This window comes from Herpailurus yagouaroundi, unplaced genomic scaffold (genome assembly GCF_014898765.1).
Source record: "Herpailurus yagouaroundi ecotype Mexico unplaced genomic scaffold, PumYag 67641, whole genome shotgun sequence".
In the NCBI taxonomy this organism is placed as follows: domain Eukaryota; kingdom Metazoa; phylum Chordata; class Mammalia; order Carnivora; family Felidae; genus Herpailurus; species Herpailurus yagouaroundi.
The window spans coordinates 6,550,578-6,578,231 of NW_024420442.1; the positions used below are offsets into that span (position 1 = coordinate 6,550,578).

The following is a 27,654-nucleotide window of genomic DNA, read 5'->3' on the forward strand; positions in this document are numbered from 1 at the left end:
CAAGACCGCAAAAATGGCCAGAGTTAATCTCATACAATGTTGAGCTTTAGCTAATAACGCGATTCAGAGAAAAAAATTAGAAATAAGTTACTTGTTTTTGAATCTAGGGTTTATTTTGCTGCTTAAACGATTTCTTTTTTTTTTTTTTTTCCGAGAGAGCGCAAACTGAAATTTTGGGCGAGGAAACCGCGGGTATGGCAAATTACTGTTTTCTGTATTACCGGGGGGAAAAAAAAAACAAGTTTTATGACTAAAGGAAACGCGTTATTCCAGGTACTCGAGAACCTTGGAGAGTTGCCAAAATTAGTTGCAGTCCCAGGACAAAATGGGGCTTAGGAAACATTTAATGACGAAAGTTGAATCAGACCCGAAATAGCTCTAAAGTGAAAAGACGGAGCAAAGAAATGCCGGCAGGTCTTCGGGGAAAGCGGTAATCCCAGCTACACTTCTCCCACGGCCAGCCGCGCCGCGCGAGGCCGGGACGATCCGAAAGACCGCTCCCCAGGAGGACGAGAGGTGCCAAGCGGGGCTCTTCGCGACGCCCCGGGCATCGCGGCGGCGGGCGGAGAGGAGGGGAAGGAGTCGGGACGGTTCGCCCTCCTCGGGCTTCGGGCAGAGGAGGCGCCGGGCTCCAAACTGCGGAGTCGAACGGGTGCAGAGTGAAGAAATGGGACAGAGAGACAAAAAGTCCGAACCCCCCCGGCGCGGCCCCGTAAAAAAGAAAGGAGCCAAGTGAGCTCAAGCGAAGAGGGGGACAAAAAGAGACGGAGCTGGAGCGCGGGGACCCGCAGGGGCGAAACGGGAGTTCTGGTAAGAGACTAAAGGAGGACAGACTACAGCGGGCAACGGGGATTTCGGGGAGGCCAGGGAAGGTAGGAGGTCGGCGGCGGTGACCAGCACCTCTCCTCCCCGAGTTCGAAACTCCTAGCCAACCCTCCACACCCGCCGCCCGGATGGGGGGGGGGGCACATCTTCCCCCCCCCCCCCCCGACCTCTCCCCATTTGGGAGAGCACGACTGACGCCCGGGCCCGGCCCGGCCGTGCGCCCGCCTCCAGCCCGGACACTCACAATTCGCCTCTCCCTGATTTCTCCCAGTTCTTTATCCACTCTACGGGAACCACCACAGTTGCGGCCGCCATCTTCCCCTCACTAGTAGCAGAAGCCCGGATGTGTAGCACGCGAGCGAGGGGTCAAAGGGGAGCACCGCCCACGGGGAATGCCGGGAGCTGCGAGTTCGGTTTTCGATTTCCCGCCCCACTTTCCTCCCCACCCGCGGAAACCCGAGGCCCTGCTTCCAACCGGGTGGCTGAGACCCGTGGGTCCCTTTGCAGAGTGACTACGCCGACCGCGCCCCCTACAACCCTTGCCCTGTTGCCCTGGCATCCCTTTAGAACAGGAAAAAGTGCCATCCTCGGGCCGACTCAGCTTCTCTTCTTCCGTGATACCTACTCCAGGCCACTAATTCAAGCATGTATTTTTCAAGCGCCTAATATGTGCTAGGCACTGGGGGTAGAGAAGCAATAAGCCACTGTGCCTACCCTCAGCGAGCTCACAGTCTGTGGGAAAGACGAGCATAAGCAGATCAGCTACAATACACCCTACCAACTGCTGAGAAAAAAGAAATTAATCAGAAGAAGCAGCCATTTACTATGTGCTAGGCATTATGCTAATACAAGGAAGACAAGCTAGCGAGGAAGAGAGAAATTGACCCTTGGAAACCCTTGCTGACACCCTCTGTAATCGGCTTCTGTCACTCTAACCTTACACAAGACTAGGGGGCGCAAGTACCATAAGAAACAACTTGTTTACATTACACCGTCTCAAAAGTATCTCCCGACTAAATACTATTTCAAAGGCGAAATAAAAACTTTACTGTGGGAAAACATGGCGGACTCCGTCCTAACTATGACGAAAATCAGCACGCCCAGAAATGGGCATCATGTGCCTCCTGATAAGGTGCTAAGAAAAACACTAACCAATTTTGTAGCGTTCATCACGCCAAAATTCGCATACCCTGAATTTAGTCATGAGGGAGCATCAAACAAACCCATCTTGAGGGACAGTCTACAAAAATAACTGGCTTGCTTGCACTCTTCAAAATCGTCAAAGTCACTAAAGACAAAGAGACATATTGAGAAACTCCTCCGGATTAATAGAAACAACAGACAGGACAACTGATCCCCAGCCAGAAAAAGAACATTTTTGTTTTGCTAAAAAGGACATTATTGGGACAATTGACAAAATTTGAATGTCTATAGACTAAGTAATAATATTATATCAATGTAAATTGCATGATTTTAATACCTGTACTACGGTTAACGTGGAAGTCCTTGTTTAAGAAAATACTCCGTGGAGTATTTAGAGATAATGGGGCATTACCTTGCAACTTACGCTAAGATGTTTCAGAAGAAAACTGTAGGATGATTAAGCAAATGTAAAATGTTAACATTTTAGGAGTCTGTGTGAAGGACAGGCAGGGATTGTTCCATTTGTGCAACTTTTCAAAATAAAAAGGTTGTAATGATACGTGTTTGGCAGAAATTTTAGAAAATATAGACAACCAAAGGAAGAAATCCTACCACACATATATTAAGGTACGAACTTTAAACTAGTATCTTCTAAATTTGGCAAGTTTCGCCAAATAGACCATGTTTATTTGTGTTGAAAGGCTGTTCAGGGGATAGGCTGTATTCAGAAGTTCTGGGAAAATACTACGTTGTTCATGATTGTTTTTTATCAGCTATGTCTAGTCTCCTAATGTCCTGTCTGATTTCGAAATCCTAAAGCCACTCATTGGAAAACATACACCGTTCTGTTTCAAGGACATCTGTTCATAAAAACCCTTTGCCCTTTCAAGGAGGTTCAGAGATATGAGTGCCCGTTGATCTTTTCATTTTTCATTATTATGGAATATTTTTAAAGTGCACAGAAAGGCATAGTGAATCTTGGTTGTACCGTCATCCTCCCTTAAAAAAATGTAAAATCATTATTACAGGATGGCTTCGGTGATACAAGGCACGCTATCCTGCTGCTTATGTATACTTCACTCTATAATCTATAGCAGTGGGCACTATCCACATGTGAGTCCAGGTAACTCTTTGCAGAGGACAGGGAGGACCCTGTGCATTGTAGATTATTTAGCAACATCCTCCCCGGCCTTGACCCGCTAGATGTCAGTAGAACCTCCCTCCCCCCCCCCCCCCCCCCCCTCCCCACACACCAGTTGTTAAAACAATATCTCCAGACATTGCAAAATGTCTCCTGCGGTACAAAATAACCCCCTGTTGAGAGCCACTGACAACATTCTGCTGTATCGTGGTTTGCCTTGCCACTTTATCGCAGTGATTTCTCCTTCCAAACGCTGAACTGTGTGCAGTATGTGTACCATTCAGTATGCCACAAATATGATATGACCTGACTGCAGTGATGCCCTTTGAGCCTTGATTTTCCCTTCTCCCAGAGTCTGCAGAACTAATTTTCCATGTTATGATGACTCCTTTAGGGATTCCTCAGAGCCAGTTGGCTGTTTGTGCCATAAGATTGCAAAGCTATCATATCTTTTGCATCTTTGTTGTTGGCTTGCCTGTTCTTTGCTATCAGTATCTGGTATTGTCTCAGCAGCTGAGAGTACTGTTCACTGGGGATGTCACCGGCTCCTGGGTACCAATGGACTAGGCAGGGACCGAGGTCTGTGGTGAAGGCTAGGGATTAGGTACTTTCAATGTTGACAGTCTGATGCATGGAGTGATAGGTTAATTTTAGGTCATTGTAAGGTAAAGCAAAACAAGACAAAATAAATAAAATAATGGAAGAATGAATGCAAAAACTGTAGCCTTTGTGGAATTGTCCCCTAGAATGCTGTGTGTCAGTATTGGATTTCTATTAACTGAAGACTTAATTATGTTAAATATGCATATTAAAATATCTAGGATAGCCACTAACATAGGATATACCTTCCAAACTACCAGAGGGGGGAAAATTGAAAGAGAGAAAGAGAAAAAAAAAAATCAATCAATCCCCAAAAAAGGCAAGAAAGGAGAAAAAACATTTTGGAAAAGTGGGACAAAGAGAATAGAGGAAGATGGTAGGTTTAAACTTAAATATATCAATAACTGCATAAAATGTAAATGAACCAAATGCTCTAGTTAAAAGTAAAGATTATCAGTCTGCATTTAAAGAAGTCTAGCTATTTTTAAGAGACACCCCTAAAACACAGGTACACAGTAAATTTGAAAGTAAAAACGATGGAAAAAATACACCAGGCAAATACTATGATCAACAAAAATTAAGCTGTTACAGCTAGATTAATATCACACAAAATAGACTCCAGGGGAGAATAATTACTAGATTTAAAGGTTATAAGGGGTGCTTGGCTGGCTCAGTCAGTAGAGCATATGTCTCTTGATCTTGGGCTTGAGGTTCAAGCCCCAGGTTGAGTGTAGAGATTACTTAAAAATAAAATCTTTTAAAAATACTGAAAAATAATAAAGACGTTTACAATATATTGATAAAAATTTCAATTCAACAAAAAAAAATGAAATAATCCTAATCTTGAATGAACTCAACAGCTTTGAATATATGAAACCAAAATTAACAGAACTACAAGGAGAAATAGACAAATCCACCACCAGAGTGAGTCTTTAATTTATCTCTCTCATAAATTCATAGATGAAGCAGACAAAAAGTCAGGAAAGATGCAGAAAATTTAAATATCAAATAAGTTTGTTCTAGTAGATACGCAGAAAACACTGTACCTAGCAACTAGAAAATAAACATTCTTGGGGCACCTGGGTGGCTCAGTTGGTTAAGCATCCAAATTCGGCTCAGGTCATGATCTCGCGGTTTGTGGGTTCGAGCCCTGTGTCAGGCTCTGTGCTGACAGCTCAGAGCCTGGAGCCTGCTTCTGTTTCTGTGTCTCCCTCTCTCTCTGCCCCTCCCCTGCTTGCACTCTGTCTCTGTCTCTCTCTCTCAAAAATAGATAAACATTTTTTTTTAATTTTTAAAAAGAAACATTCTTTACAAGAACATGTGAATGAGCCACCATGTATAGATTGTTCACTGATCAAAAGCACCTAGCCAAGGGGACAAGTGGGGGTCAAAACCCATCCCATGCTCCACTTGCCGAACCACATGCTCAGGTGTGGTGCTACATCCATCTGGAAGAAAGAGCATATTTTCCTAATTCACACAAAAGCAATATGTCATCTAGTGGTGGTCCAGTGCATGGAACATTTGTGAAAGTTAATCATACACTAGGTTAAAAAAAATGTCAACACATTTCAAAGAAATCAGTCTCATACATTTCACATTTTGTGACCACACTGCAATTAAATTGGAAACCAATAACAAGAAAGAAGATAAAGAAAACATCTATGTTTGGAAATTTAAAAACATACTTGAAATCACATGTCAAACAAATCATACTAAAAATTAGAAAATACTTAACAACAATAATGAAAACATTACATATCAAAAATAATAGGGGCACCTGACTGGCTCAGTCAGTAGAGCAAGTGACTCTTGATCTCAGGGTCATGAGTTCAAGCCCCACGTTGGGCATAGAGCCTACTTAAAAAGAAAGAAAGAAACAAAGAAACAAAGAAAGAAACAAAGAAACAAAGAAAGAAACAAAGAAACAAAGAAAGAGACAAAGAAAGAAACAAAGAAAGAAACAAAGAAAGGGAAAGAAACTAATTTAAAAATGATGGTTTGCAGCCAAAGTGGTATTTAGAAAGAAATTTATGTCATTAAACCTTCCTACGAAGCAAGGCTGGAAATTAAAAAGCTAAGCATCCAATTTAAGAGTTACAAAAACAAAAACAAAACAAGACAAAAAGAAGTTACAAAAACAATAACAGAGTAAATGAAAGCAGAAATAAAGACATTTTAAAATAAATGTTAATAAAAAAAAGAAAATTGCCAATACAAAAGATCAATAAAACCAAAAATTGGCTGGTTGAAAAGTCTAATAAAACTAATAAACCTTGGGGCGCCTGGGTGGCTCAGTCGGTTAAGTGTCTGACTTCAGCTCAGGTCACGATCTCGCAGTCTGTGAGTTCGAGCCCCGCGTCGGGCTCTGGGCTGACAGCTCAGAGCCTGGAGCCTGCTTCCAATTCTGTGTCTCCCTCTCTCTCTGCCCCTCCCCCGTTCATGCTCTGTCTCTCTCTGTCTCAAAAATAAATAAACGTTTAAAAAAAAACTGATAAACCTCTGTAAAGACTAGTTACAAAAACAGGAGAAGATATATACACACACACACACACACACACAAATATTAGGAATTATACACACACACACACACAAATATTAGGAATTGTATCAGTTGGGTTTATGACAAGAAACAACATACTCAAAGTGGATAATTAAGGACAGCTTTTTTTTTTTTTTAAGATTTTATGTTTACGTAAACTCTACACCCAACATGGGGCTTGAACTTAAAACCCCGAGATCAAGAGTCGCATGTTCCACCAACTGATCCAGCCAGGCACCCCTGAAGACAGTTTAATGAAGGAACCATGCACAAGGATGTGAGCAGGATTAAGGGAAACCAACAATGGATAGTGAAGCACCTCAGGGCTAGCAACACGGGAAGACATTAGCACCCCCAAATCTAAAGGGGCAAGGAGAGGGAATGGTTACCAAAACCTAAGGAAATAAGGAAAAATAAAATAAAATAATAAGGAAAGGAACATTCAACAGGAACTGTGGCCTTCTGCAGAGGAATCATTGCCAAGTCACATCCCTTTACGGAGGGACTGTGGGGAATAAATTCCCTGACCTTTCTCTCCTTCCACCACTCGATCTCCTATTGATACCTCCCATTGGCCGATAGCTACTAAAAGCTGTAATGTGGGGGAGCCTGGCAAATGCAATTAATATGGGTCAGGGGAGAGAGCAGGTTGGAGAAGGGTATAAAGTGAATCTTGAAAGGGAAAACAGAATTCCCAGCATTGACCATTCCTTTTGCCCCTCCACACCACTCTTGCCCTTTGTCCAGATGAAAAACCCATGCCTTCAAATGGAATGTACAAATTCCTATCAGCTACTGTACCATTGCAGGGGGATGACAATTCATTCATACTCCCACATGAAATCTAAAATATTAATGACCACTGGTACTTTTCATATAAAGTGGAAGGGAAAGGGGGCTCTAAACATAAAACATAGTTGTTATAATCCCTGCTTCTGTAGCTGGAAGGAGGCACTAAGTTGATAGTCGTTGCTTCAATTTTTCTGCCACCCACTCCACGTTTCCCTTACCTTCCATCAGCATCTCAGTAGCGCAGGATACGTTCCTTGGTGGAGTGGCCTAAACCTTCATCCCCACAGGATCTGAGTCCTTATAATCTTACCTTGACCGGGTTACCAGTTTTCGTTGACTGGTACTATTGAGCAAGGGAGTGATAAGAGTCACCCCAGCGAAGTCCATGGGTGCTAGACATAGTCTTCCTTGCTATTGTATAGTAACAATCTAATCTGCCTTTGGTGATCACGATGGACCACCCTGGTCTATACAATGAACCCGTTGTCTGCCTGTTAGTTAAACAGCATGAAGAACACAAAATGGCCAGAAGGCAGTGTCAGTTTCCAAAACATCAGAATCCTCAGGCATCCTCTGGTGGAAGCATCTCTTCCTCCGGCATTAGAACCTCTTAACCCACTGAGTCCAAGATGTAGGGATGGGAAGTAAATATTTCTTCAGGGAGAGGGGTCAATCCCACCTCCACCTATCGAATCCTGGACCCATACATTCTGGCTACAAAGGAGATGATATGATATATTGGCCTCTGGTTTAAAGTATATACTAGGCTCTGTAGGACAGCCCCCAAATTTGCAGGCTATGGCACCATAACTGAGCCTTCCACAGGAAATTTCACCATTCTGGCTTTGTCAAGCCAGGTATTCCTAGGTGATGAAACATATGATAAGACGAATGAATTCCATGGTGATGAGCCCATCGCCACACTTCCTTCAAGCTAAGCTGAGTTCCTTTGTTGGAAGCAATGTTGGGTGGGATACCATGGTGATGAATCAGGCATTCTGTGAGTCCACATGGTGGTGCTGGCAAAAGCTCTGCAAGAATGAAAAGCAAATTCATATTCAGAATGTGTATCTATTCCTGTGAAGACAGTCGGTGCCTCCTCCGTGATGGAAGAGGTTCAGTGTAACCAATCTGCCAACAGATGACTATCTGGTCCCCCCAGGGAATGGTGCCATGCTGGTGCCTCAGCGTCTGGTCTCTGCTGATAAGCAGATTACCAATTCAAAGTGATAGTAGACAGATCAGCTTCAGGGAGGGAAGACCCCATATATACACCCCACCCCAGCTGCCACAGCCATTTTGTGCGTGGGTCTACTGAGCAAGCACTATGGTAGCCGGAGAGGCTAAAATCAACAGAATAGGTTATCTTAGCCACCTGATTACTGAGAGCCCCTTCCATGGTGGATGTCCTCTGGAGGCAATTATATGAAACACAAATCTCTTCACACTCTGGCCCATTTTAATAGGCCCGTGCATATACATTTTTCTTAGGCCTCCTTATCACCAAATTCCTGTCTAGTTCTTTCCACATTCTTCACCATCCAGTCAACATGTTAGACTCTGCCCCTGAATCAGTCTACATCAATATATTAGGCCATTTCTTCTTCCACCAAAGAAGACAATCAGACGTACTACTTGGGAGGATTTTCTGTCTTTAGGGACCATCCCTGAGTGGGTCTGCCAGCCACCTATGACTCACTTCTACCAGTTGCCAGCCTACCATGAAGACCCATCTATAAAGCCATACGCCTACATTTTCTCGCTCTGTTAAATGGTTATAGAGAACTCTTCTTGAGGCCATAGGTATGATGGAAAGGCAGTCAGGTAGTAGGAGCAAGTACCATGTGAGCCTGAGCCATTTCTTCATTCACTTTTACCTTCCCGATTTTCTGAGACCTGATTTCAAACACAGTTCCCATTGAACAATGGAATGCTGCTGCACATGGCCACTTGATGACTGAGTGGATTAGACAATACCCATTTCATAATGGCCAGTTCAAGTCACATAGTCTCCTGTGTCCCATGGTCAGTAATTCAGTCACTATCAGGGCCTGGTAGCAATAGAGGCATTGCCTTTCAAAGGGAGAGTCACTGTCAATTAAGGAGAGCATGGCCTTACTTCAATGCCCTAAGAGTCTGTGCCAGGAGGCTTCTATTGAGGCTTCATAGAACATCTGTACCACAGACTCATATTTGTTGCTGAGGCTTTTCTTGCTTCAGATCCCACTCAAAACTGGCAGCCTTACAGGTAAGTCAGTAAATGGGTTAGAGCAGCATGGCCAAACATGGTACGTGTTGCCTCCTAAATCCAGAGGGGTCCATCAAGTATTGGTTTCTTTCTTTGTGGTGGGTGGTGCAAGGAAAAACAACTTATCTCTTACTTTAGAAGAGATATTCTGACATTCCCCAGATCACTGGACCCCTAGAAAGGTCATCCACGTAGCAGGCCCCTGAACTTTCACAGGGCTTATTTCATATCCTCTGGTCGTAAGGCATCTAGAACACTTGATTCTTCTTGCCCCTCAGATTCATTAGCATAATGCCACAAATGTAATGGATCGGTATTATGCCTGTGGAATAAAAAGACAACTTCCTTCTGGACTAGATTATGACAGAAAACAGCATGATTGGAGATAGCCCTGAGATAAGAGAGTGAGTGCAAACTATTTCTGATTATCTCTGCTGATGATAGTTGCTGGGTCAGTAGGTGCCAGAGGCTGGGTTGATTTGATCCAGTAAAGACACCACATTAAGAAACACGGTTTCATTGGGGTCGCAACCCGATTAATTTAACAATAATTCACAAGTATTCTCCAAAACTTATATGCCTTTTCCCACAGGCCAAACAGGCAAGTTATACAGGGGCATGTGGTTGGAGTCATCAGTTTCATTGTTCAAGTCTTTGGTGGTGGCTTCTATCTCTTCAGTTGCCTCAGGAATTTGGTGTTGCTTTGGTTTACTTTCTTGGCAGTACAGGTGAAAGGAGAGAGGCATACAGTTTCAGGGGATAGTACTTCACCTTTCCTATAATAAGAGCCCTCCCTCCATGGATCATGAGTCAGAAAAATAACGTGTGGTGATTTGGCCAAGATGGGTCCAAGTTCCCACTGAAATGAACTCAGACCAAGACCTAATCTATCACCTGACTCCATAAGTCCCCACTCTGGACGTGAACCACAATGGCATACTGTGGTTCCAGTAATTAGCATCAATTCAGAGCCAGAATCTTATAGACCTCAGAAGGTTCTGGATATTTTTTTTTTACCCTGGTCATGGCCTCCTAGTAAATGACTACAGGCCCCAGTCTGAGGAAAACTTGGATGGAGATTTGCAGTATACATCTGTGATAGATTACAGTAAGGTCCCTTCTCAAAGAGATCTCTCCTCACCTTAATAAAGAGCTCCAGATCTGTGGACTGGCTTAGTAGATCAGGGAACAGAGTAAGAGTTCAAGAGTCTGCAACATTTTTGCCCACCAGACTTAGAATTTTTCTGCTTCTCTATATCATGTCTATCTCATTCCCAGAAAATTCCATAATCACTCACTGCAACAGACGGAAGTCAAAACACTCTATCATTGTGTTTTATGAGAGTTGCACCCACTTTAGTTCTGACAGTTAAGTGCCATCACCGAGACTCTACCCTTTAAGACCCCACTATTCTTATTGAAATCAGGGTGTCCAGTTCCACTGAAGCATCTCCTACAATCATCTCTGGCCTACAGAAGATATTCCATAAAGCTTTTCAGTAATACTGGTGCTCCCCTCACCGATATATTTCTTAATGCCTTAGTGAAGAGTGTCCTCCCAGTAGAGTGACCAACTGACCCGAATTTTCTTGGTACTGTCACAGTTTTAAAACTGAAAATCCCGCAACCCAGGAAACTCTACTGCAGTCTATGAGTATAGTTAAGAAGTAGGCACTGAGCAGATTGCACATCATAGATCCACTTCAGGGATCTATGGGCCTACAGGCTACACTGAAATCCAATGATTCTTATTGGAGCAGAGGCAATGAATTGTTGTGGGGGTTAGTCCTGAGGAGAATCAGTATTTCTTGTGAAGCAAACACCCCAATGGAAGTCACCAAGTGGTTTTTATGCAGAGGAAGGGCTGGTACCATTAGACAAAGGATGTATGATTGCTTCTACTGGCAAGGAAGGTTCAGGGAAATGTGGAGGCAAAATTTTTCTCAACCTCTTCTGTTTATGCCTAAATATTTCCACCCAATGTGTTAAGGTTCTATTCTTTCCCCAGGAGTGCCCTTCGGTTAACCTAAGAGTTCTAACAAGGCCATATGTTTAATTGATGCTGTACCTCTGCAACATTTATAATCAGCCCCTGAGCATGATCTTCAGGCATATCTCTCCTACAGTTCCAGGAGAATAAAGACTACTTGAATGGTGACATTGAGGCTCTTTCATTTTCCACTATGATCTGTGTTGTGCATTCAAGGCTTTCCATTTGTCCTCTTTTCTGTATAAGCTCTCTACGGTCATCAGAAGCAGTTAGCCCTAGCCACATCCTTTGCAATCATCGCTGTCACCATAGGGACTAAGTGCTCTAGCCACTTGATTTCCCAAAGCTTTGCCCTCCACTTGTATTCCATTTCAAGCCACCATCACTGATAATTTGAGTAATCATCATCCAGCGCATGCCACGCATTACAAGTGTCTCATTTTCCCCTAGAAAAGAGGTTGTCACAGATTGCATTCTTTAGGAAGCCAAAGCTGAAATTGAGTTAGGATGCAAAGCATTTACTGGAGAGCGAAACCTGTGAAGCAAATGAGGAGGCGGTAGCCCTGGGCAGAGGCAGTACAGGCAGGCAAAACAAACCCAAATCCAAAGTATGTATCAATCCCATTAAAGACAACTCACTGTCCCTTCCAAGGTGGAAGGGGTCTGAGGTAATCCAGACCATAAGGTGGCTGGCTAGCGTCCCTTTAGTCGCTGGCACTGTATACAGGACCCACCACTGGTCTCCCCTGTTGGCTTCTTGGGCACTCAGCAGGGGTAGTAGCTAACTCAGCCTTGGGGAGGGGAAGCCCATGCCCCTGGGCCCATGCATTGCTTCCCTCCCTGCTCGCATAACCACCTATTCTGGGGCCCATTGCACAAGTATTGTGGTGGCCAAGGAGAAGTTTGGCTTCTGGTTGGTTTTGAATCTACTCTGAAATGGATGTTCTTTGGTGAATATTAACGTGAGACGAAGATATGCACACTTTGAGCCAACCCCAGGGGCCCATCTTCATATCTCTTTGCCAGACACCCTTGTCACTGGTATTTCAGCGTTGTTCTTTCTATGCCTCCAGTGAGACAAGATACTTGCCAGTCTTCAGGATTCACCGTGCGTTTGTATATCAGGGCTTCATATCCCTCCGTACAAAATGAATGACTGAGGGTACTGCCCATTGGAATGACTTCCCTTCAGCAGATAGGGAAGGGGGCAAAAGAAATGGGCAAGCACTTCACAGAAGAGGCCAAATGAATGTAACCGGAGAAATGCAAAATAATAGCATACTACGTACACATTATGCCACCAGATTGCTGACAATTCAAATTTCAGTGTCCATATATGAAGTTTTATTGGCACACAGCCGTGCTCATTCATTTCCATATTGTCCATGGCTGCTTTCCCACTACACTGGCAGAGTTGCACAGTTGCATCAGACTGTGTGGCCCACAAAGCCAAAAGTGCTTACTGTCATCCCCTTTTCTAGACAGTCAAGTTAAAGAAAAATTTAAGTTAAATTAAGGTAAGTTAAACACAGCATTTCAATGTTTCTATCTTATTCAGAACATTCTTAGGAGCAGCATAGAGGAAAGAATAAGGAAGAGTTAGCCTCTTTCTATTTGGAAAAGATCCCTAGGAAAAAGAGCCAGGGAGTGCTGCCTAAAAAACAACAGCAAAGGGGCGCCTGTGTGGCTCGGTCGGTTGAGCGTCTGACTTCGGCTCAGGTCATGATCTCCCAGTTCGTGGGTTCGAGTCCCACATCTGGCTCTGTGCGGACAGCTCAGAGCCTGGAGCTTGCTTTGGATTCTGTGTCTCCTTCTCTCTCTGTTCCTCCCATGTTCGTGCTCTCTCTCTCTCACTCTCTCTCTCTCTCAAAAATAAATAAAGATTAAAAAAATTAGGGCGCCTGGGTGGCGCAGTCGGTTAAGCGTCCGACTTCAGCCAGGTCACGATCTCGCGGTCCGTGAGTTCGAGCCCCACGTCGGGCTCTGGGCTGATGGCTCGGAGCCTGGAGCCTGTTTCCGATTCTGTGTCTCCCTCTTTCTCTGCCCCTCCCCCGTTCATGCTCTGTCTCTCTCTGTCCCAAAAATAAATAAACGTTGAAAAAAAAATTTAAAAAAAAAGATTAAAAAAATTATAAAAAACAACAACAACAGCAAAGTCAGTGGTTCTCAGACTTGAGTGGGTATCAGAATCACCTGGAAGGCTTGTTAACAACAGACTGCTGGGCCTTACTCCCAGGGTTTTTGACTCGGTAGGTCTGGGGTGACACTTGCAAATTTGCCTTCCTAACAAGTTCCCAGGTGATGCTGATGTTACTGGTCTGGAGACCACACTTTGAGAACTGCTGGGTGGCTCAGTCAGTTAAGTGTCCAACTCTTGATTTCGGCTTGGGTCACAATCTTATGGTTTGTGAGATGGAGCCCCGCAGCAGGCTCTGCGCTGACAGCGGGGAGCCTACTTGGGATTCTCTCTCTCTCTCTCTCTCTCTCTCTCTCTCTCTCTCTCTCTCTCCCTCTCCCTCTCCCTCTCTCTCTCTCCCCTTCCCTTGCTATCTCTCTCTCTCTCTCTCTCAAAATAAATAAACTTAAAAAAAAAGTGATTCTTAAACTGAGGCACTTCGGCAACCTGCATCAGAATCGCCTAGATCCTTGGCCTCATGGCACTTATGTTCAAGTGGAGAAGCAATATAATAAACCATTAAACAAGGAGCACCTGACTGTACAGCATGTGACTTTTGATCTGGGGGTTGTGACTTCAAGCCCCATGTTGGGGGTAGAGATTAGCTAAATAAATAAACTTAAACAAATAAACAATTAAACAAATAGATACATAATGTCATATAAAATAAAGTGGATCAAGGGAATGGAGAGTGGTATAGGGCATGCTATTTAAGACAGGGTGGTGAAGTCAGGCCCCCTCTAAGAAGGTGACATTGGACAGAGACTTAATGAAAGGGGAGAGCAAGCTATTATTATGTTAACATAAATGTTAATTAATATCAATATGTTAATATGTGAGGGAGGAGTATTCCAGACAGAAAGAACAATCAGTGCAAAGACCATGAGACAGGAATGTGCTTAGTGTGTGTTCCCAGAACAATTCAAAGCCAAGAATTAGACTCTTTGTTCTTTCTGGTTCCTTGTGTTGTTCCCTCCCCAGGGCAATAAGGTTCGTTTATTCTCTATCACACAAATAGGGTCATCTGAGACATGCTGTTCTGCAACTTGCATTTTCCCCCGGTGATAAATAACGAACATTCTTTCATGTCACCGCATTTAAGATCGGTGTCATTATTTATAAAGGCTGAATATTCCTTTGTAAACATGGAGCAGGGGTTTACTTTTTAAAAAGTCAGTTATTTGTATAACCAGTTTCCTACAAACGAACAGATTGCTTCCAGTTCCTGGCTATGACCCAGAAAATGCTACGGTATACTTTTGTGTGTGTGTGTGTGTGTGTGTGTGTGTGTATCTATGAACTTGTTCATGCATTCCTTTATGCACCAAAAATTTACTGAGCTGCTACTATATGTTAGGTATGGCATTATATTCTGAAAATACAATGGTGAGCCAAACAGATATGGTTCTTGCTCTCGTGGAAATAGGATCTATGAGGGGAGAAAATCATACAAGAAATATGTAATTACAAACTTTGAGAAGTGCTAGTATGGCCGACACCGTTGCTCAGCTAACCCACCTCTCACTCTCAAGCCTCCTTCTAGCTGGAATTTTGGGCAATGAGACAAAAGTGGATTGTGGTAGGCAAATCATGTTCCCCTCGATCATATCCTAATCCCCAGAGCCTATGCATATGATAGGTTACGTGGCAACAATTCAGGTTGCAGATGGAATTCAGCTTACTAATCAGTTGACATTAGAAGAGGGCTTATCCGGTTGGGCCCAATGTGATTACAAGGATCCTTAAATGTGGCACGGAGGGCTAAAAAGTCAGAGAAGGTGTGATAACCAAAGCAGAGTGGCAGTGATACGATGGCTGGCCGTGAAGTCAGAAGGGGGCCACCAGTCAAGGAATACAGGCCCCGTCTGGCAGGTGGAAAAGGCAGGGAAACTGATGCTCTCTTAGAGCCTCTGGAAGGAATGCAACCCTATCAACACTGTGGGTTAGCCTAGCAAAACCCACTTCAGACTTCTGACACCCAGAACTGGAAGATAATAAGTTTGTGTTGTTTTAAGACTCTACATTGGGCGCCTGGGTGGCTCAGTTGGTCAAGCATCCAACTTCAGCTCAGGTCATGATCTCATGGTTCGTGGGTTTGAGCCCCGTGTCGGGCTCTGTGCCGACAGCTCAGAGCCTGGAGCCTGCTTCGGATTCTGCGTCTCCCTCTCTCTCTGCCCCTCCCCCACTCACGCTCTGTCTCTCTCTGTCTCAAAAATAAATAAAAACATTTAAAAAATTTTTAAAAACAACAACAAAAAAAGACTCTACATTTATGGAGATTTGTTATGGCAGGCATAGGAAACTAATGCGTGGGTTCTACGGGAAAACCTTTGCTGTCCTGACACAAGTCAGTCCCTTCCTCTCCTTCCCTATTCTTGCCTTGAATGGGAAGCTGTAAAGGTCATCTAGTGACACTGAGGGAAAGGCCAAGAGAACTGCAAAGCCATCAGCCCCGATATTGTTGAACTGCTGAACAAATGCCAGCAGCCCCTGACTTCCAGCCTTCTAGCTCTGTGAGGGAAAAAAAACCCCACAGACCCACACTTTTCAGCTCTTGTATTTATTCAGTTACACGCAGACAAAGCGTCTCTGAGTGATAAGTCAGTATAAGCAACTATGAGAGAATATCCCAGAGACCTAACTCAATCATGACATGTAGACACAGTGGACTTTCTGTCCACCATCCCATTCCCAGTGTGTCCAGCACTGGTGGGCTGTACCACCCACTTCAAAGTCTAAAGGAGGAAACCTTTCATCTCCCTGCCCCTTGGCAGCCAGTACACAGGGCCCGCGCTCTCCTCGACCAGAAAAAGGACACAGTGTGTATAAAGAAAAGGTTCACATCCTGTGTCGATGCTTCTCCCAATATCCCCTAGGCACTCATTGTTTCTGTTTCAGTGACTTCTTACTGTGAGCACCTGCGACTGTGCCCGAGGACTTTTTGGCCACAGAGTGTGCTTAGCCAGAAGTGGCAAGGAGTTAAGGTCCATAGGAGCAGACGCATCAGTGATGAGCATGAATATAGGAAAAATATCCCAGCTTCCTTGTTTCCCAGGTGGAAAACCCGAGGCATGTTCTATTTTGTCTTCCTGAGGTCCCAATAGAATCAACTCCCGGCTTCCCACAGCGCTGACCTGCTCATAAACAGACCTTGTATTGTTTTCCATGTCTTCCCTATCTCACTTCCCCACTTCCCCTTGTGGATTCCTGGGGTTGCCTTCCAAATAAACCACTTGCTCTCAACAATTTATCGGAGGGTCTGTTTCATCCAAAGTAAGACAGTACCAGAAGTGGTCTTTTGAAGTGTACCTTCAGGATGGGATTCTTGAATTGGATTACCTGTACAGCATATGAATACAAAGACCTCATTACTCCCGGTAAGTAGAGTGGTGGCAGTCCCTGGCATGTTGTAGAATTACAATTGATGAGACTTTCACCTATGCTGGATTGGGATAGGACACAAATGGAAGGAAATGCACTGGTTCATGCAATAGTGCCAGCCCTTGAAAGATGAAAACTGAGAATCAAGGAGCTGGTTTGCTGTTATCGATGGCCTTAGAAACGCTAAAGAAAGCAGATGACAGGTTTGGTCAGCCAATCACTAAGTCAAGGAACAGTATGGAAGCAGAAGGCCTTCGTGGGAACTTTGATCTCTTCCAGACCCAGATTTGATTGTGAGGGCAGTAAAGTTACACAGGAGAAGGATGCTTGTCTTTCTCAAGATCTGCCCCCACTTCCGCATATTTCTTCTAGAGACAGAGAGCTAGGGACAATTCTTAGTATGGCCCAAGCAGGGAAATGCCATTTCTAGTAGGAGATAAAAGAGATTATTCACTGAACAGTTGTAGGACTTGATGAATATACACTTGCTGGAATTGAGACAATAAACCCGGGAATGGATCTTGAGGGTCCTGAACCGGGGAAGAATATAACACTGGATATGGAAGAGTGTATTGATATTGGAACACTCTCCCATGACTCAGGATTTCACATCCTGGCAAGGACACACAGAGTCAGTCCTAGTATGCTTCTGGAATGGCTCCTTGAAACTTGGAAAAAACAAAGCCTATATAGTAAATGAAGTGGAGTTGTTGGAATTGCCTTGACAGAGTACTGAGAGAAGAGGCAAAAAGCTCAGAGGGATGGGCAAACTAGAGTGGCTTTCTTACGTAAGACCAGAAAACACACTAGTTGATGGTGTCCCCTGGAAGGGCCCAGAGGACACTTTTTTTATTAAGACAACAAGGAATGTGTTACTGGCATTATTGAAAAGCTCCATGGCGGTTGTCTTCTATGGGTCGGGGTTCATGATAGGGGAGACTGTTATGTAAGATAGTGACACATCTAGGTGTCAAAGGGGATGATAGGATTCTAGAAGAGCAGACACCAAGTGTCAGCAGTTAACTGTCACAGTCAAGGTAAGTGTAGTAACCACTATAGACACCAAGTCTGGAATGGCAAAGATGGGGCTTTGACCTGTAGGGGTCGGTAGAGATGGCTAATAAACGATGGCATTCCTGGGAACAATATATACGGCAAGCTGTACCAGTTAACTAAGAGTGCCCTAACAAAATACAGGACTTAGTAGCTTAAACAACAGAAATTTATTTCCTCACAGTTCTAGAAGCTAGAAGTCCAAGATCAAATTGTTGGCAGAGTCAGGTTCTTCTGAGGCCTCTCTCCTTGCCTTGCAGATGGCTGCCTTCTCGCTGAGTCTTCACGTGGTTGCCCCTCAGTCTGTTTGTTGTCTGTGTCCTAATTTCTTCTTCTTATAAGGACACTAGTCAATTTGGATTAAGGCCCACCCAAATGACCTCATTCTATCTTAATTACCTTTTTAAAGGTCCTGTATCCAAATATATTACATTCTAAGACACTGAGGGTTAGGACTTCAACATGTGAATTTTGGGGGAACACAATTCAGCTCCTAACAGAACCCAGCAAGGGTACTGCTTATAAAACTAAAAATAAAAATAAAAATAAACAAATCAAGAATACCTGAGCAGTAGACTACTGTCAGTTGCTGCAGTGGAAAAATCATGATCCTTTAGTTTCCATCCCTGAGCAGGTTCCCAGACCCAGGACTGATCAAGTGAAGAAAGGCCAAGTCCCCTTGAGGAAGGACCCTGCAATGCCACAGCAAATATATACAGTTATGATTCCAGCTACTCTGCATCAACAGGACCTAGGCCATTTATCTGTGTGACTGTTTGGGGGAGGGGGGAAGAATACCCATATTTTGGGGAGCTGATGTCAGGGAACCTAAGGCACCATCATGGGGTCCTTTGTTAGAGTGGGATGTATGGAGACTTGGTAGGAAATAGAGCCCTGGCCCAAGTCTCACAGTGAATCCAATGGATCCACACCATTGGATCCATGGTCATTTCTCTGGTCCTTAAGTGTATTATTGGAAGAAACATATTCAGCAGTTAGAAGAACCCTCAAATTGTGCCCTCACATGACAAGGAAAAGCCATCATGATAGAAGTGGCTAAGTGAAACCTTCTGAAACTCCATCAACCCAGCCAAAATAAGAAGTGATGCCATACCCCGATGGGACTGGCAGGGAATATTGCCAGCTTCCTCACCTCCTGCCCAGGTGACACAACCTTGAAGTGTGTTCCACAGTCACCTAGAAATCCCCAGTAGGACTGAGACCCAATTGCCCACAGCCATGCCTGCTCACTAAAGCACCTTGCATGGGTTTCCTTCCTTCCCTGCCTTACTTTTCTGTCTCCTTCCTAGGATCACCTCCCAAATAGACTAGTTGCACTCAAACCCTTACATCAGTGTCTAACAGTGGGAAAACCCAACCTAACACATCTCCTCTCTGGCCTCTGTTCACACTAAAAGATACACATATACAGGGTTTTTGTTGCCACGGTTTTTGGTTGTACTGCCCCCACCCCAAAATCATGCCAGATACACTATTCTGTAATAATCTTTTTTTTCATGTTATGAGGCTTTACGGAAATTCTTCCAGGCCAATAAATTGTATATCTAATTCATATTTTAATAGCTGTGTCATTCTATAATATGGATATCCATTCCCCTACTGCTAAACATTCAGGTAGTTTTCAGATTTGCCTCTACATTATAACAATGCTGCCATGAGCATTCTTTAGTGTATAACCTAATGAATCAGTGCTTTTATTTATAGAGACTCTGAAATTAAGGATTGCGAAATTAAAATGTATGTGTATTTTCACTTATAAAAATTTACCTTCAGGGGCACCTGGCTGGCTCAGTTGGAAGAGCATGCGACTCTTGATGTGGAGGTCGTGAGTTCAAGCCCCGTGTTGGGTGTAGAAATTACTAAAAATAAAATAAACTCAAAAAGTTTTCTTAAAAAAAAATCTACCTTCAGATGTCTCTCCAAAAGGGTTACCTTGACTTACTTCTTACCAGCAAAGTTGATAGTGATATTTTCCCCAGTCCTTGATGGCATACGATGTTGTTAATCCTTTAACTTTTAAATCTTTTGTTTTTAAGATATTATTTTTAAGTAATCTTTACACCTAACATGGGGCTCAAACTTACAACCTTGAGAACAAGGGTCACATGTTCTACAACCAAACCAGCCAGGTGCCCCCTTTAACTTTTAAATCTTAATGATGAAAACAGTACCTCATTTTACTATAATTATTTCCATCACCATTAGGGAGGTTGAACATCTTTTCATTCACTGGCCATTTAGATTTTCTCTTCATGAGTTGTTTATTCATATCTTTTGGCCATTTTTTTCCTTTTTTTTTTTTTAAAGCTTTATTCATAAAAATTCTAGCTTTTCAAATGCAGGAGCTGTAAGACGGTCTCGGTCATTTTTAATACCTAAGCCCAGTACAGGACCTTGTAATTGGAGGTATTTAGTAAATGTTTTTGAATAAATATTTTTATTTGTTTTTTTAAATGTTTATTTATTTGAGAGACAGAGAGTGAGAGCATGAGCAGGGGAGGGGAAGAAAGAGAGGGAGAGCAGGGATCCCAAGCAAGCTCCGCACCCAGCACAGAGCCTGATGCAGGGCTGGATCTCACAACCTTGAAATCATGACCTGACTGGAAACCAAGAGTTAGGCGCCCAACTGACTGAGCCACCCAGGCACCCCGCCCATTTTTTTTTTCAATTAGGCTTTTACCTCCTAGAAACTCTTTGTGTACGAGGAATATCATCCCTATATGTATTATATATGTTGCAAATATATATCATATAGCATGTGTCATTTGACTTTGTTTATATTGTTTGGGAACATAAAAATTTTTTTTAATCTAAATAGTCAATCGTATGTAAATTTTTTAATGGCTTCTGGATTTTGTGCTTCATTTGGAAAGATTTCCCTGACATCCAAAAATGTTCTCCTAGACCTCAATAAAAGTTCTCCAAATTTTCTTCAAATATTTTGTATTTTTTCAAATATTTTGTATTTCTTTAATAAAATTGTTCATCCAACATTTCAGAGAAGTAAGGTGAGAGGAAGCTAGTATGATTTATGTGGTAACAGAGTGGAGTTAGATTTCAGTATGAATTCATGTTTAGCTTAATCTAGATATGGATAACTACATAAGGAATATTTAGAAATACGTATATATGTATTCTGGTTACCCACAAACAAACATCTCCTTGCTCTGTCAGCTGAGAGGACCTAGAAGCAATGACACCTCAGCAGCAATGAGCATGCCTAACACCCCGAGTTTGGTTTCTGATAGCATTCTTCAAGAAAAGGCCCAGAGACTCCCTGGAGAAATGGCTGATTCTAAAACCAGGGTAGAAAAGGTACAAGATGAGCCTGCAACAACTTGTAGTGGCCCCAAAGCAAGAAAAGTGCTTCCAAAAAATCCACAATGATGAAGGTGTGTCAAAGGGACACAGGAGCCAAACTGAAAGCACTCCTGATAGCCAAAGCTGGAACAATTAAACAACAACCAAAAAATGATGACACATGTACCATCTATATTAATGTAAGATGTTAATAAAAGAAACTGGATGTGAGGTATATAGAAACTCTATGCTATCTTTGCTATCTTTCTCTAAATCTAAAATTGCCTTAAAATCATTTTATTTAAAAAATTGTTCATTCATCTAGATTATATTTTTCATATGGTACGATACAGGGGCACGGCTCTGTTTTCTGTGGATAGCCAATTGTGCTGACATCGATTCTTCAAACAATTGAATTAAAGTACCACTTTTGTTATCTATTAATTTACTATGTATATTTGGATCTTGTTTCTGGGCAATTATATTTCATTAAGTTTCATTAATATATAATATAATATAGATTTCACTAATATATATAATATAATAAATTATATTTCACTAACATGGTATCACTGTATCACACTGTTGTTGTTTTTTTCAAGTAGGCTTCATGTGCAGTGCGGAGCCCAATGCAGGGCTTGAACTCATGGCCCTGAGATCAAGACCTGAGCTGAGATCAAGAGTCAGACGCTGAACAAACTGAGCCACCCTGGTGCCCCACCACATTGTTTTGATCATGGGGATTTATGATACTTTTAGTATCTCCCAAAACATACTTGCAACTAATCTCACAAAAGACCAATTTCCATAACATATAAAGAGTCACAATAAAATCAAAAGAAAATGAGCAACCACCTAGTCGAATGATGGGCAAAGATTATGAGCATACAGTTCATAAATCGTAACTATAAATGGCCCTTAAACATATGAAAACATGTTCAAACTTCATCATGATTAGAAAAATGTAAAATGAAATGACACCTCACAGAAGAGCAAAGACCAAAAAAAATTTTTTAACGTTTATTTTTGAGAAAGAGAGAGAGAGAGGCAGAGAGGAGAACAGAGCATCCATAGCAGGCTCTGCACTGACAGCACAGAGAGCTCTGCACTCTCTGCACAGAGAGCAGAGAGTTGGGGGGGAGGGCTCGAACCCACAAACAGCGAGATCATGACCTGAGCTGAAGTCGGACACTTAAGTGACTGAACCACCCAGGTGCCCCAATATGTACAAGCATTTAAAATGCACATGCTGCAGGGCACCTGGGTGGCTCGTTTGGTTGAGCATCTGAGTCTAGATTTTTCTTTCTTTTTCTTTCTTTCTTTCTTTTTCTTTCTTTCTTTCTTTCTTTCTTTCTTTCTTTCTTTCTTTCTTTCTTTCTTTCTTTCTTTCCTTTTTTTCTTTGTCAAATTGGCTTACAGACAACACCCAGTGCTCTTGATTTCCACTCATGTCATGATCCCAGAGTCATGGGATAGAGCCCTGCGTCAGGCTAAAATGAAACTCTGTATACACAAAGGAACAAGAAGCGAGCTCTCTATGTACATCTCAAAAGTCACATTGATAAGACAAAGCAATATGAAGAACAATGTGAATATTGTGTTAAAAAATGATTCAAATGTCTCTGAAAGTACCTGGGAGAAACTGGTGACCTAAATTGCCAACGCAAAAGATAACTGACTGGCTGGGGGAGGGGTGGGGGAGGGGTAAAGAGAGCTGCATGCCTGTTGGTAACTTTTGAACTAGAACCGTATGAACATTTAACTCATTTAAAAGAATAAAATACTAATTTTTATGATTAATGAAATAATATGAGACTTTTATAAGAGCCCTATTTGAACTGCATTATATTTGTCCTTCAGGGAAGATAACTGTTCTTATAATATTATGTCTTTCCATTTCTTCATATCTTTTTTTTTTAAGTAATCTCTCCACCCAACGTGGGACTCGAACTCACCACCCTGAAATCAAAAGTCACAGGCTCTGCCAATTGAGCCAACCAGGCACCCCTCTTCAGATCTTACTTTATGTTCATCATATAAATTCTGTATAGTTCCTCTTCCACTCATTCCCAAGTATTTTACATTTTTGTCAGTGTTGTGAATAGAATATTTTCCCTTTACTATGTTTAGCTGGTTATTGATAACAAAGAAATATTATTAGTTTTTGCCTATTTTCATATAGTTAACCACCTTACCAAAAACTTGAATTACTTCTGGTAGTTCTTGTAAAACTAGAATCTAGTAACTTTCTACAAATATAATTTTTTACACATTCTTTCTAATGTAAATTCCTATCATTTTAGTTGTGGTAAAAGCTGAACACACCTGATGGGGAGAGAGAGACAGAGAGAGAGACAGAGAAATATAGTGGTGTAAATGAGATCGAAGTTTATTTCTTTTTTTTTAATTAAAAAAAATTTTTTTAAGTTTATTTATTTTTGTGAGAGAGAGGAAGAGAGACAGACTGTGATCAGGGGAGGAGGAGAGAGAGAAGGAGACACAGAATTCGAACCAGGCTCCAGGCTCTGAACCGTCAGCACATAGCCCAATTCGGGGCTTGAACTCACAAACTGCGAGATCATAACCTGAGCGGGGCTTGAACTCATGAACTGCGGATCATAACCTGAGCGAAGTCAGACGCTTAACCGATTGAGCCACCCAGGCGCCCCAATCGAAGTTTATTTCTTTCATACACAGTCCAGGCTGGTGGAACAAATAACCCTGCTCCTCCAGGCTATTCAGTGACCCATGTTCCTTTCATCTCATTGCCCTACCATCTAGTGGAGTGTTGTACTCATCTGCATGATTGAGGCTGAGCTATGGTTACATCTACATCCCAGCCCATGAGGAACAAGGTGGGAGAAAAGTCTAGGATAAACAATTTCTACATTGACCTCATCACATCTGTGCATATTCCACTGGTGCAAACACAGTCATATGGCTGCACTTAGCTTCAGGAGAACCTGGGCAATAGTCTCTCTGCCATGTCCTTAGCTAAAACTATATTTCCAAGGAAGAAGATAATAGAATTTTGAAGACAAAACTATATTCCTAAGAAAGAAGGGGAAAACAGAAGTTTGACGACCACTATTAGTAAGCTACACGTATTACTCCATTGTCTTGTCTTATTGGATTAGAACATCCAAAAACAATGTTGAATAATAGCGGTGACAGCATCCTTCTCTCGTTCATGATTTTTATGCAAATGATTTTACTGTTTTCTCATTTAGTATAATGCTTGCTGTTGAGTTTTGGTAAGCCATGTTCATCATATTTAAATGGTTTACTTAAAATTTCTATTTTACTTGAAATATTTATTAAGAATGGCTGCTGAATTTTTAAATGTATTTTCCGTTTCTATTAACATAACACTACGGGTTTCCTCTTTTAATTTTTTCATCTCATAAATTATGTTGATAGACTTCCTAATGTTGAATCATTTTTTGCTACACTGCTTGATTCCGTTTATTAATATTTTGTTTGGGCTTTGTGTGTATTTTGTACAAATGTTTTAATATCCTATAACCATATGTAAGGATATACTAGCTTTGCAAAATGAATTTGGGATCTCTCCATCTTTTTCTGTGCTCTGAGAACTGGTGCCAGTCTCTGAACTGTTTGTTACCGACCCATGATGGGATAAGTGCAGAAATGGAGAGCGGTTACAAATGTTTATAATAATTTGGCATCGTTATGACACCCAAGCAGTGATTGCTGGATTCATCAAAGAATACTGCATTCCGCTTTTGTAATTACTTTCTTGTCCCTATGCTAAATTGGTTTTCATTACATTTAATGAAACGTAATTTATTTCCGATGAATCTTAAATTTTAAAAATTGTGCTTGTACTTCGCCTATTTCTCTAATATTCTTATTAAATTTCACAAAAGCAGATCTCCACAAATGTAAATGTTTTAAAAACGGGTCCTGCACCACAGATGTTTTGAAAAACATTAATCTAGAAGGGAGCAACTGACATCAAAATTATTTGTTATTTAAAGGTTATCGAGAACTTGGCTATAAAACCAACTGAACCCGCTGACTTTCAATGCCCGTCCACAGTTACTGCTCTCTTCCGGTTTTCTATTTCTTGGGTCAATTTCAGTAGTTTATAGTTTGCCAGGAAATCCATCATTCTTTCTGTTGCACACGAGATTCTGTTGCACACATTTGTTGCACACGAGATTCTCTTTTAAGTCTTTTAACATATATCTGTTTTTAGCTACATTGTCATTACTAGCATTTTACCTCCTCTTCCTTTTCTTCCTTCCTTAGTCTAGCTAGCCTAGAGTTTATCTATGTTACTTGTCCTTTACGAACACTCGGGCTTTGGGGAGCGGGCGGGCGGGCCCAGTCCCGGGTCAGGCGGGAGGCGCGCGGGCGCGGAGTCCGGGGACCCGGTCACTCGGAGCAGAGGCGACAGGGCGGCGGGAGCGGCTCCGGGGACATCGGCTCCGCCGCGCGGAAGTGGCAACTCCCGGGTTTTCCGGGCTTAGGGTAGCGGCCGCCGGCCCCATCTTCCGGCGTCGGGGCCCCGGATGCTATCGCCTCCTCCTTTGTCGCCGCCTCCGCCCCCTCCCCCCTCTCCCGCTCTCCCCACCCCGCCCCTCCCCCGCCCCGCGCCGGGCTCGTGGCGCCAGGTCCCTCCTGGAGCGGCTCCAGCCGCACAGCCGCCGCCGCTCGGGCTCGTCCTCCGGCAGCTGATGTCCAGCCGGGTGCTCGGGCGGTACGCAGTGGCACACAGCCACAGGATGTCAGCCGAACGCACACCTCGAAGGTTGGCCTTCACAGGTCGGTCCGCGAAAGGACTGGCTGTAGCCAGTCGCGGTGCAGGATAACTTACCGCGGGTTTTGTTGTTTTGTTGCTGCCCCTGCTTCTGACCTTCCCGTCGTGTTCCCCTCTCTCGACGTGCACTTTCCGGTGTGCATAGACGCCGGATGTCTTCATATTCCTTCCCCATTAATCAAAAGATTACGGAGAGTTGACGATGAACATAGTAATTAATGACACCCATCGGCCTTTATACAGTTAAAGCCACAGCAAGCCATAAGGATGGGCCTACCAATATTCCTGTGCTGGTTGGAACTCCCCAGTGAGTCAAAGGAACAGGAATTCAAACTGTGTGTTAATTATACTGGAATTTAAAATATAAATATATATATTTTTTAAGAACAGGAATTCAGGAAACGTCACAGTAAATATCCGTTGCAGCACTGTACAATAGAAATACGACTCAAGTGGCATATGTGAGCTACACGTGTGATTTTTAACTTTATTTATTTTAGTCGTCTCGGCATCCAACTTGGGGCTTAGAACTCGGGACTCTGAGATCAAGAGTCCCACGCCCTTCCCACTGAGCCAGCCAGGCACCCCTACACGTGTGTTTTTAAATACTAGTGGCTATGTTAAAAAAAAAAAAAAAGCTGAAAGAAATAGGTCAAATAAACCTTAATATATTCTCTTAATATATCCAAAATATATCAATATTCATCAGTATGAAAATTATGAGATATTTCACATTTCTTCTTTTTCATACCACGTCTTCGACATCTTGCATGTGTTTACACTTCCAGCACATTTTCAATGGGATTACCAACATTTTCGGTGCTCAGTACCCACGTGTGGCTAGTGATCAGTATACTGGACAGTGCAGTTTCTTCCATTTCTGACATTGAGGTCAAATGTTCTGCATACTTGCTGGGCTAAATCTCCCGAGCTAATTAATGGATCTTTTCGCTATCTAGAATCTAATCTAGATAAAATATGTAGGAGTACTACAAAACAATGGGACCCCATATATTTTAGCAATTCCTTAAAGAAATTCCATAATACAGTGTGTGGAATACATCCCATCGGCTCTTTTTGATGTTATGGAGCTCCAGAAAATTGGAATGGCTCTGAGTTTTTCCTGTTTGAATTATGCCAGTCAAGCCAGTGTAGAAACTGGCAGGAAATCTCAGTGAGTGGGGCAGCTGGAGCAATCTGGGTCCCCCAAATCTCTGAATCTTCAGGGGTCCAGTGCAGGTTCACATACCCTGTCCAAGGTCCCAGCCCAGCCCTTCCCAAGATACTCTTCCTGATCTTGGGGGATACTGACCTCAAACCGATACAGTGTTCCTCTCTTGCTTTCTAGCAGGAGTAGCCTTATCTTAATTTCGAGTATTCAAAAATGGAATTGGAGGGTACTGTGCTAAGCAAAATAAGTCAGAGAAAGACAGATAGATGATTTCAACTCATATGTGGAATTTGAGAAACTCAACAGATGAACATAGGGGAAGGGAAGGAAAGATAAGATAAAAATGGAGAGTGAGGCAAACCATAAGAAACTCTTAAATACAGAGAACAAACTGAGGGTTGCTGGAGGGGTGGTGGGTGGGGGATGGGTTAAATGGGTGAAGGGCATTGAGGAGGGCACTTGTTGAAATGAGTACTGGGTGTCAT

General features: G+C 42.7%; 1 protein-coding gene and 3 long non-coding RNA genes across 15 annotated transcripts in view; 2 read left to right on the top strand and 2 right to left on the bottom strand.

Annotated features, from left to right (window-relative positions):
• Positions 1-1,164, bottom strand: part of THOC2 (THO complex subunit 2) — a 120,309-nt gene extending 119,145 nt beyond the window's left edge. For all 12 annotated transcript variants that reach the window (XM_040467946.1, XM_040467941.1, XM_040467951.1 and 9 more), the window contains exon 1: positions 1,070-1,164. In XM_040467946.1, coding sequence (XP_040323880.1) covers positions 1,070-1,140 — 71 coding nt within the window. In that variant the 5' untranslated portion in view covers positions 1,141-1,164. The remainder of the gene's footprint in view (positions 1-1,069) is intronic.
• Positions 496-2,527, top strand: LOC121025406 (uncharacterized). The gene is made up of 2 exons (XR_005788035.1): positions 496-810; positions 1,097-2,527. It is a non-coding gene; the product is annotated as an uncharacterized LOC121025406 (long non-coding RNA).
• Positions 2,528-6,802: 4,275 nt separating this feature from the next.
• LOC121025402 (uncharacterized) lies at positions 6,803-27,035 on the bottom strand. Its single transcript, XR_005788034.1, has 3 exons — positions 26,056-27,035; positions 18,456-18,583; positions 6,803-8,074 (listed from the first exon to the last, which is right to left on the bottom strand). It is a non-coding gene; the product is annotated as an uncharacterized LOC121025402 (long non-coding RNA).
• Positions 25,852-27,654, top strand: part of LOC121025401 (uncharacterized) — a 63,771-nt gene continuing 61,968 nt past the window's right edge. Inside the window, exon 1 of the long non-coding RNA XR_005788033.1 lies at positions 25,852-26,003. This is a non-coding gene — a long non-coding RNA (uncharacterized LOC121025401). The remainder of the gene's footprint in view (positions 26,004-27,654) is intronic.